This window comes from Pygocentrus nattereri, chromosome 3 (assembly GCF_015220715.1).
Source record: "Pygocentrus nattereri isolate fPygNat1 chromosome 3, fPygNat1.pri, whole genome shotgun sequence".
NCBI lineage: Eukaryota > Metazoa > Chordata > Actinopteri > Characiformes > Serrasalmidae > Pygocentrus > Pygocentrus nattereri.
The window spans coordinates 48,214,269-48,225,511 of NC_051213.1; the positions used below are offsets into that span (position 1 = coordinate 48,214,269).

The 11,243-nt window shown below is 42.5% G+C and overlaps 1 protein-coding gene across 2 annotated transcripts in view; it reads right to left on the reverse strand.

Moving 5' to 3' along the window:
- Positions 1-5,042, reverse strand: part of prkcg (protein kinase C, gamma) — a 51,513-nt gene extending 46,471 nt beyond the window's left edge. For both annotated transcript variants that reach the window (XR_005130121.1, XM_037537297.1), the window contains exons 1-2: positions 4,656-5,042; positions 3,338-3,568 (exon numbers count right to left, since the gene is read on the reverse strand). Coding sequence is in view for 1 of the 2 variants with exons in the window: in XM_037537297.1 (XP_037393194.1) it covers positions 3,338-3,567 (230 nt within the window). In the remaining variant the exon portion in view is untranslated. The remainder of the gene's footprint in view (positions 1-3,337; positions 3,569-4,655) is intronic.
- Between the last annotated feature and the right edge of the window lie 6,201 nt (positions 5,043-11,243).

Here is an 11,243-nt window from a genome sequence, read left to right on the forward strand (position 1 = left end):
AAACCATATCGCCCCCTACGCTTCCTGTAGTGTATTACAGTCTGTCAGAGCGACTGTGTGGATCATATGAACATTATAGAGCTTTTTAAATGAAACAGTAGAAGCCGTATCGCCCCCTACGCTTCCTGTAGTGTATTACAGTCTGTCAGAGTGACTGTGTGGATCATATGAACATTATAGAGCTTTTTAAATGAAACAGTAGAAGCCATATCGTCCCCTACGCTTCCTGTAGTGTATTACAGTCTGTCAGAGTGACTGTGTGGATCATATGAACATTATAGAGCTTTTTAAATGAAACAGTAGAAGCCGTATCGCCCCCTACGCTTCCTGTAGTGTATTACAGTCTGTCAGAGCGACTGTGTGGATCATATGAACATTATAGAGCTTTTTAAATGAAACAGTAGAAGCCGTATCGCCCCCTATGCTTCCTGTAGTGTATTACAGTCTGTCAGAGCGACTGTGTGGATCATATGAACATTATAGAGCTTTTTAAATGATACAGTAGAAGCCGTATCGCCCCCTACGCTTCCTGTAGTGTATTACAGTCTGTCAGAGCGACTGTGTGGATCATATGAACATTATAGAGCTTTTTAAATGAAACAGTAGAAGCCGTATCGCCCCCTACGCTTCCTGTAGTGTATTACAGTCTGTCAGAGTGACTGTGTGGATCATATGAACATTATAGAGCTTTTTAAATGAAACAGTAGAAGCCGTATCGCCCCCTACGCTTCCTGTAGTGTATTACAGTCTGTCAGAGTGACTGTGTGGATCATATGAACATTATAGAGCTTTTTAAATGAAACAGTAGAAGCCATATCGTCCCCTACGCTTCCTGTAGTGTATTACAGTCTGTCAGAGTGACTGTGTGGATCATATGAACATTATAGAGCTTTTTAAATGAAACAGTAGAAGCCGTATCGCCCCCTACGCTTCCTGTAGTGTATTACAGTCTGTCAGAGCGACTGTGTGGATCATATGAACATTATAGAGCTTTTTAAATGAAACAGTAGAAGCCGTATCGCCCCCTATGCTTCCTGTAGTGTATTACAGTCTGTCAGAGCGACTGTGTGGATCATATGAACATTATAGAGCTTTTTAAATGATACAGTAGAAGCCGTATCGCCCCCTACGCTTCCTGTAGTGTATTACAGTCTGTCAGAGCGACTGTGTGGATCATATGAACATTATAGAGCTTTTTAAATGAAACAGTAGAAGCCGTATCGCCCCCTACGCTTCCTGTAGTGTATTACAGTCTGTCAGAGTGACTGTGTGGATCATATGAACATTATAGAGCTTTTTAAATGAAACAGTAGAAGCCGTATCGCCCCCTACGCTTCCTGTAGTGTATTACAGTCTGTCAGAGCGACTGTGTGGATCATATGAACATTATAGAGCTTTTTAAATGAAACAGTAGAAGCCGTATCGCCCCCTACGCTTCCTGTAGTGTATTACAGTCTGTCAGAGCGACTGGGTGGATCATATGAGCATTATAGAGCTTTTTAAATGAAACAGTAGAAGCCGTATCGCCCCCTACGCTTCCTGTAGTGTATTACAGTCTGTCAGAGCGACTGTGTGGATCATATGAACATTATAGATCTTTTTAAATGAAACAGTAGAAGCCGTATCGCCCCCTACGCTTCCTGTAGTGTATTACAGTCTGTCAGAGCGACTGTGTGGATCATATGAACATTATAGATCTTTTTAAATGAAACAGTAGAAGCCGTATCGCCCCCTACGCTTCCTGTAGTGTATTACAGTCTGTCAGAGCGACTGTGTGGATCATATGAACATTATAGAGCTTTTTAAATGAAACAGTAGAAGCCGTATCGCCCCCTACGCTTCCTGTAGTGTATTACAGTCTGTCAGAGCGACTGTGTGGATCATATGAACATTATAGAGCTTTTTAAATGAAACAGTAGAAGCCGTATCGCCCCCTACGCTTCCTGTAGTGTATTACAGTCTGTCAGAGCGACTGTGTGGATCATATGAACATTATAGAGCTTTTTAAATGAAACAGTAGAAGCCGTATCGCCCCCTACGCTTCCTGTAGTGTATTACAGTCTGTCAGAGCGACTGTGTGGATCATATGAACATTATAGAGCTTTTTAAATGAAACAGTAGAAGCCGTATCGCCCCCTACGCTTCCTGTAGTGTATTACAGTCTGTCAGAGCGACTGTGTGGATCATATGAACATTATAGAGCTTTTTAAATGAAACAGTAGAAGCCGTATCGCCCCCTACGCTTCCTGTAGTGTATTACAGTCTGTCAGAGCGACTGTGTGGATCATATGAACATTATAGAGCTTTTTAAATGAAACAGTAGAAGCCGTATCGCCCCCTACGCTTCCTGTAGTGTATTACAGTCTGTCAGAGCGACTGTGTGGATCATATGAACATTATAGAGCTTTTTAAATGAAACAGTAGAAGCCGTATCGCCCCCTACGCTTCCTGTAGTGTATTACAGTCTGTCAGAGCGACTGTGTGGATCATATGAACATTATAGAGCTTTTTAAATGATACAGTAGAAGCCGTATCGCCCCCTACGCTTCCTGTAGTGTATTACAGTCTGTCAGAGCGACTGTGTGGATCATATGAACATTATAGAGCTTTTTAAATGAAACAGTAGAAGCCGTATCGCCCCCTACGCTTCCTGTAGTGTATTACAGTCTGTCAGAGCGACTGTGTGGATCATATGAACATTATAGAGCTTTTTAAATGAAACAGTAGAAGCCGTATCGCCCCCTACGCTTCCTGTAGTGTATTACGGTCTGTCAGAGCGACTGTGTGGATCATATGAACATTATAGAGCTTTTTAAATGAAACAGTAGAAGCCGTATCGCCCCCTACGCTTCCTGTAGTGTATTACAGTCTGTCAGAGCGACTGTGTGGATCATATGAACATTATAGAGCTTTTTAAATGAAACAGTAGAAGCCGTATCGCCCCCTACGCTTCCTGTAGTGTATTACAGTCTGTCAGAGCGACTGTGTGGATCATATGAACATTATAGAGCTTTTTAAATGAAACAGTAGAAGCCGTATCGCCCCCTACGCTTCCTGTAGTGTATTACAGTCTGTCAGAGCGACTGTGTGGATCATATGAACATTATAGAGCTTTTTAAATGAAACAGTAGAAGCCGTATCGCCCCCTACGCTTCCTGTAGTGTATTACAGTCTGTCAGAGTGACTGTCTGGATCATATGAACAATGCAGAGCATTACACAGTGCTTTATAAGTAAACAACACATTGATTTTCCACAAATACACATTATTGATGACTAATTGAATCTGTTGATTGATTACTATTGCTATCCTAGATGGTTGTGCTGATGCAAAGTACCAGATGAAGTCGGTGCAGTGGCTGCAGAAGGTGGGCTGTTTGAAGAATCGAGCTGTGAACTGATGGTCCTTTACTTCTACAATCCTCTTGTGCTTTAGGGCTCCTTTCCTCTGGAACACTGGCAGCCTGGGTGGAGGAGAGAGGGGCGAGGGAAGAGGAGAGGAGGAGGGAGATGGGGAGGACAGGGCCAGCGGAGAGAGAGAGGGAGATGGAGAGACTGGGGTAGACATGCTGCGGAAGGGAAGGAAGGTGGTTGGAGATGGGCGATTGAAAGAAAGAAGGATGGCAGAAAGGTTTTAGAGAGAGACACATGAGTAGAAAAGAGGGAAAATGGGGGAAATGAGTGTGCAGAGAACAGGTGGTGGTGAGTTGCCATGATATGTTGGTCCAGGTTAAGTGCAATAGGAATAAAAGAAAAGAAAGAGAAAGGGAGGAATATTGAGGAGGAGAAATGGCAGGAGAAAGAAAGATCCTCAGAAGGAAGTCAACAGGTACAGGAAGTGTTGACAGATGTTGTTGAGGAGTGGAGAGAAGGAATCCACAGGAGGGTAGAGACAGAGAGAGAGACAAAGAGAGAGAGAGTGAGAGAGTCTGTGAAGGAGAGGTTAATACACATACAAACACAGACTTCCAGAGGGACTTCTGAAGCACACAGCGATTAGTGCGCCTCCTGCCCTACTTCACAAGCACGCTCCACATCACCATGTCAACCGCCCCCCCGCCACACCACCTGCTCCTGCACTCCTTCACTCCTGCCCTCCCTCCCTCCCTCTCTCTCACTCCTTTTTCCTCTCCTCTGCCTCCTCTCCCTCCATTCACACCACCCTTCAGCAGAGAATCCTAATAATGCTCTGAATATCTGAATATGACTTCTTAAATAGCGCTAACCACACACGCTAACGATGAATGGAACCTAGTAGCCACTAATCAGCCTGACTGCATTGGCATGTCGCTAAGTGATGGCTATCCACTTTCACTCACTGTTAGCAACAGTAGCTTCTGAACTATTCCTGTAAGTCAGAGTCCCTGGGCTGTCTTGAGCCACTTTAGTGAAATGAATGGGTTCGATTTGGCTCACATTTATTTTAGAAGGGCCAATACTGGGAGTGAGTGATCAAATCGAGCAACAGGAGATGAGTGGAAGGAGAAAACAAACAGAGCAGGAGAAGGAAATGAGGGAGGTTAAAAAAAACCCTGAAAATGCAACCAAAATAAATCACCTGGATTTAAGAGTGATAAACAATCGATGACTGAAATGGAGGACGGAAAAGAAAAAACGAGACCAGAATGAAGAAAGAAAGAGAGAAAGAAAGAGTACCTGTATTTTCGGCTGTTTGGTCGGCACACCTGGTCAAAAGTCGCTCTTCTCGCTCGCCCCTCTTCCTCTCGAAGCTTCCTCACCGCCGACCCTCACTCATAAAAAGCGGAAGGAAACGAGATGCTGAAGAAAAGGAAAAGTCCACCAACTCTCAACAGCCCCCCAAAGAGAGAAAGGATAAAAAAAAAAGAGAAAAGAGAAGAGGAAGATAGTGAGGGGTGAGAGTGGAGCTTTCCAGGAACGAAAGAGGAGTGGAGGAGGAGGTTGTGGTGGTGGGCTCCCGATCCCTTTATCCAATAGAGAGCGGAGAGGGGCCGAGACAAAGAGGCGATTTTCACTTTCCAAGTTTTGATTGATTCTGTTTTTACCAACAGGATGAGCAGATGAGGTGAAGAGAAGAGAGAGAGAGAGAGACAGAGAGAGAGAGAGAGAGAGAGAGAGAGAGAGAGAGAGAGAGAGAGAGAGAGAGAGAAGGAGGGAGTGGTGGATAGAGAGAAATAGGCAAGCAATTCATTTTTGAAATCTGGGTTACCTCTCTCTGGAGAGTGAAAGAGAGACGGATGGAGGGAGGGACAGAAAAAGGACAGAGAGGGAGAGATGCTGGCCACCAACTTGGCCGTCCTTGGTCAGTGGACTGCCCGGTTGGATGTGTGTCAGAAGGGAAGACCGTGGAACAGATGAGTAGATTACTTCATCTAAAACCGATGATCTCGGCCACTCTGCATACAGTCCTCATCAAAGTCCTGTAAAAGTAGCTCATCTGACGGGTGGGTTGGGAGTGCAGCGCGTAGCCCGGGGCTTGGATGACTAAAGAAAAGGAGTTAAGTGTATATTTGGAAGCAGGGGAGACCCAGGGATGGTTATAGTCTGTGCTAGCTTTGCACGTGCTAAGAGTTTGTCATATATTTGGAAGCACGAAGGACCTCGGGGTGGCTATGGCCTATGGTAACGCTGCTAATGCTGGCTTGCTCACTTCTGCCTGGCGTTAGCAGCTCACTCACACAGGTGGCTAACTGTGGCGGCCTCGTCTGCAACTTAATCCAGGTCAGCGTGGAAGCATTCGGGGAAAAAAGAGGAAGACGGCCACCATGTGTAGGCAGAGAGAGCAGGGCTGAGGAAAAGAGAGCAATGATTAAATGAACCAAGAAAAAGAGAAATATAATGGGTAAATGCTAATTAAACATCTTCTGTTTACTTGTTTACAGTACTGTGCAAAAAGTCACAACACCCTTCATATATTCAGTTTTCAATCAAATTGGCCGTTAAGTATGACCATTTTTCAAGGCCAGGAAGAAAATCTGAATATTTAAAAGATTTACTCAACAATTACATTTAATATCCTATTTTTATGTCCACTCTTTACCTTTGTTCTTTTCAGGAGACTTTCAGCTCCTCAAAGAACCTGCAGACACACCTCCAAAGTTCAGTCTTAGAAGCTGGTTGATGATTTTCTGAAGTAATCAAACCCATTCAGTGGTGCTGAGGTCTGGACTCTGGGGCGGTCAGTCCATCGTCCAGCTTCTTTGATGTGTCCGTCTCCTTTTCTCAGTGAGGTTCTTCTTGATCAGCTACACGTCCTTTCAGACCCACAACGCTGAGTGGTCTTCTCACAGTGGAAGGATGGACAGAAACTCCTGTGGATGTTTTCAGATCTGAAGCTTTGAGTGCTGTTTATCTGATGGGGGCAGTTTTGGGGGCTACCTGGGGCTGGATTAATAAAAGTGTGTTAAGAAAGAAAATCTTCTTAAAGGTGTACTTCATTTTAAAAAAAAGAGACAAGAAACTGTTCTTCTTCTTTTATCTTATTTTCTTTTCTTAAGAATAACTCTAAGAACAAGTGGTATTCTTAAAAATATTACATTCCTAACTTTACAGTAGCCTCGTACTTTTAGGCTGTAAATTGACAAGGTGAGCTTAACTTATCACAGTTGGTGCCTCTGCTGCTCCTACTCGTCCTCGTCCGTTACCCCACAATTATCATATTTTCCAATAAAGATTTTTCTCCTGTTGGCTGTTTTTTCCACCATCACATCTAATTCTTGTATGGTAATTTTAAAAAAATCTTAGTTTGATGTTTTTCCTCCATTTTGCTCCTCCGAGCGGATTAAACTAAGTAACGGAAATAACAGCTAATCCAAATTCAAAGCGTATCTTGCATCGTTTATGGTCCATGGTAAAACGCATACATAAGAAAACAATGAACATTTATCTTAAGAAAAATAACATTAATATCATTAAGAGAATATTTAAAAACTTCATTAATTTTTTTAAGAACGTTATAATGAACTTCTTGCTTGTCGAGAAATTATATATAGAATTTATATTCATTTATTTTATGAAAGCTTTCATGAATCTGGCCCCAGAGTTTCAGGTGGTTGTTAGGAGTCTTATTTCTTCTGTAGCTCTTTTTGAAGATTTTTTGAACCCTAGTTTTGGAAACTTCACACCTATTTTCATTTTACTTTCCCTTTCATTACGGTAGTGCGTTATTTTATACCTAACATCCTCCTGAAAAAGGGAAGAACTAACTTAAAAGTCATTTTGACTGGAAATGAAGTAAATGAATGCCGCTCTTTGGACTATTTTTATTTTTATTTTTATTCTATTTTTATTTTTTTGTGTCCCCTGCCACACAGTCACACAGTGTTACCAAGTTGTGAGGATGAGACTTTTCCTCTGAGACTTTTGGATCTTTTGGAATTGCACCTAAAGCAATGCTACTCAAGCTCAACATGCTTGGAGGACAATGGTAACGTCTAATTCTGTTATGACAACTAACGGATGCCCATACTTGCCAGCATCATGATGGCATAGAGGGAGGACCACCCTACCCACCTAGAGGGAGTGAGGCGAATTATACTGTCTTGGATTCCTGGCTACAAATATTTGGGAGTCCAACTTGTAATCTCGCTTAGTCAGCTGCACCACTCAGGAGCCGCAGCTGCTTTTCAAAACTACTAATAGCAGGGGCCCAACAAATATTAATATATTAATAGGTAAACAATTCCAAATATTTGCTGTAATATAATAGGAGCAGGCTGTTTGTTCTTCATCATCAGAATGAATAAGCCAGCAAGACAAGATGCAACAAAAACATACCTGCACCCTGAGGCAACATGATGTGAGAGAGAGAGAGAGAGAGAGAGAGAGAGAGAGAGAGAGCAGGGGGAGAGGCAGGGATGGAATGAGCGCGAGATGGAGGGAGAGGTAGAGGGAGTAAAAGGTTGAAGGTCTAATTATGTAAAATGTAGGTTATTAGTCTCCTGATGAGGACGCTATGAGAAATTTAATTAACAATTATAATTAGCAAGATTGTTAGAGAGCAAAACGGTGTCGTCGGACGGCCGTGTGTACGGAGGGGCAGGAGTGTGTGTGAGTCACTGTCATTGAGCGCGTGTGTGCGCGAGTGTGTGGAGGTCAGTGTGTTTTATAACTTAATTCCACATGTTCCGCTCGCCGTTTCAGAGCAAGTACCTGCGGCCTCCCGCATTAAATCAAGAGCAGCCTGCTCATCTGCTTTCTCCTCACATTCTATAGGCAGATTCTATAAAAGCCTTTCTGTCTGCAAAGCATGAATCTGCATTTATTCATTAGTCATTGGTGCCATCAGTAAATGAGATCATGTAAGGAGAACGTGCACTTCTGAACAACACACAGTACAACAGGCAAACACTGCGCTTTTAGAAATCTTATTCTTTGGTGACTTACACTGTGTGTTTGAATCGCCCATCGTGTTCGGCCAAAGCCTGCAATGCATGTACTCACAGAGTACGAAAACAATCGGTCCGACTGACATGACGCAGCATGGGTGCTCATACTGTATGTGAAACACAGCCCCTACAGTCGGCTCTACATTTCCAATGAAGCTGTTTCATTCAAAACAACACGCAGCGTCTGAATCTCAGATGGCTCCCTTCTCCCTACATAGTGCACCACATATTTAAATAGTGGCTCCCATAAAGTGTATCACATCCAATAAACAGCCTTCTGGGATTCAGCCATGCGTGGACAGTTACATACTAGACTAACCTTCACAACAGCGTTGCTGCAACTTGTGCCACACTGTGTGCTGAAGCTGAAGACAGGCAGCTCTACGAATACAAAAAATCACTGTATTTATTTATACCTCACAATTCAACTCAGTGAAACGGAGCAAAGTCAGCATCCTGCCTCCGTGCAGGAGTGGCGGTTGTTATTGTGTGAGGTTTTGGGTGCAACTTTGAGAAACTGGTTCGTGAGCCTGCTCACACTGTCAGACAAGGTGACCAAAATTTCGGACATGTCAGAAATCTATCCGATTGTCCGACTGCTCAGTCGGAGCTCGTTTGGGCAGTTGATCGGGCATCTTTTCTCCTCATACCGCATGGCAAATGACGGCCGCTGAAGCAGAAATTCGGCCCGATCGTGATATTCAGTTGGCTCCAGGCAAATCGGGCTTAAAATGGGCTAAAATCGCACAGTGTGAGCCTTAAATCTAGTCGATATCCAATATTTCTCCTGCTGAGACTGTTGTAAGCTTATTCTAAGATCATTTACCCTATTACCCAGTAATTTTATTAATTGAAATTATCTCACTATGTTGGCAGATAACTTTGCTTGTTGTACAAAATGTGCTTGAAAGCAGCAAAACTATCTGCCTGTATAGTGAAATCATTTTACTTCAAACAGGTAGAAAACGTCTGAAAATGAGCTAAATAATCTTATAACAAGTGCACAACCATGTCAAAATAAGAAATGTTAGAAATATCGACTAGAATTAAGATAATTGACAAGACAACGACAAGATATCACGGTAAAAGACGGTAAAAACAAGGGACCTCTGATTTAAAAGCGTTGTTCACTCTTTGGTTTATCTCACTCAAACCACAGCAAGACACCAGCACAGAAACGTGAATATGTTGAGTGATGTGATATCCTACATTAGTATCACATTTATTGTTCCTAACAGATGAGGCTACTCTAAAAACCCGGCTGTTGAGCTGAGCTGGTTGAATGCTCTTGGAGGGGAGGCTGAAAGGAACACTCTGTATCATACAGGCAGATATCTGTCTGTGCCTGTCCACTAAGCCGCCTATGCTATCACTGAAGGCTATGCATAAGGTAAACCAGGGTAGCCAGGCCTTTTAAGCCAATGGAATGAAAAGTGGTACAGTTTCTGAACAGCTAGGTGAACAGACCGCATTAAAAACAGACCACTAAGTTCTTGTTTAGGCTGAAAGCAGACGTAATGGTAATAACCAGAGGGTGGAAAATAACCAACATATCCAACAACAACCACTAAAATTTGGTGAAATCACCAGAATTTAAAGACAAAGTCCATGTCATCCCCCTCACTCAAACCTTTGTTTACCCAAATAACGATTTTCTTACCTGACCTTACCTGTGATTCTGGGGATGATGGACAGTACAGGAAGGCCCACGGTTCACAAAACAATCCATTTATTTTTTTCACGTGGACAAGCAACTTTCATTCGCCGTAACTACATAATATACAGATCTACTCTGCACATAACAGGCGTGTACAACAAGGACCCAAGCAGTAGTGCAGTAGTACAGCGATTCTATTATTACTTATTAGGGTTGACAAAAAGTATTTTGACAGTCCATTATTCACGTGAATTAACTGACTGATAATCAATTACTGTGTAACGATGGTCTGTCAGCGTTAAGAGTCGTAACAATAAAATATTTGGAAATGTTATAATAAACTGAGGTCAATTTATCCTCATGGAAAAATGCGGTGCTTTGCATGAGCCTTCCCATAACTTTGAGCTAATAAACAAGAGCTAAAAATAAGTGATAATAATAAATACGTGAATAAAAGTTAGAGCTCTTCGGGCTGCAACATAATTTAACCGGTATACTTAACTGTGCTAGTTCACGAGACGAATAAATGGTGTTTGCAAACTCAGCTGTACTAAGCTACTTACTTTGGATTAGTTTTACACACATAGCTAGCTGATGTATGTAACACTGTTACAATAGATTTTTAGGAAACCTTATTTACACTTATAATTAACAGCAACTTATACAGCTTGGAGCATTCCAGTGACCGATGTTAGCAATGTGACCTGATGAGCTTCTGTGACTTATTCTCATTCTGAGAAATCGCTTCCAGTGTGAACTGCACATCCTCAGGGAGGACTTCGGAGTGTCAGAACGTCAGCAGGTTAGATTATGGTTTGCTGTATCATTCGCAGCTGATTGTGGAGTATTTAGGAAGAAATCTTGTGAACTGACTTGACATAACGGTGGTATTCTATTACAGAACCACGCTCGATTTCCGTGAGCTCTTTAGAACGACCCATTCACGTGTGTACAGGCAGACTGCATGGCTAGCTGCTTAATCTTATACATCTGTGGTAATGGGACTGATTGAAACACCTGAATTCAATGTGTCCCAATACTTTTGTCCCTACAGTGTATATTCTTGATGTGATTGTATCATCCTACTCAGTGCGTGAAAACAGACTGATGTTCTGCGGCCCACGTGGTTTAAGATACAGGCTAAAGATAAATTAGGTTTGCTTGTCAAACTGAAGATCAGAGTTGCACGCAAGAAAACAAATGTTCCATGCAAAGGCAGAA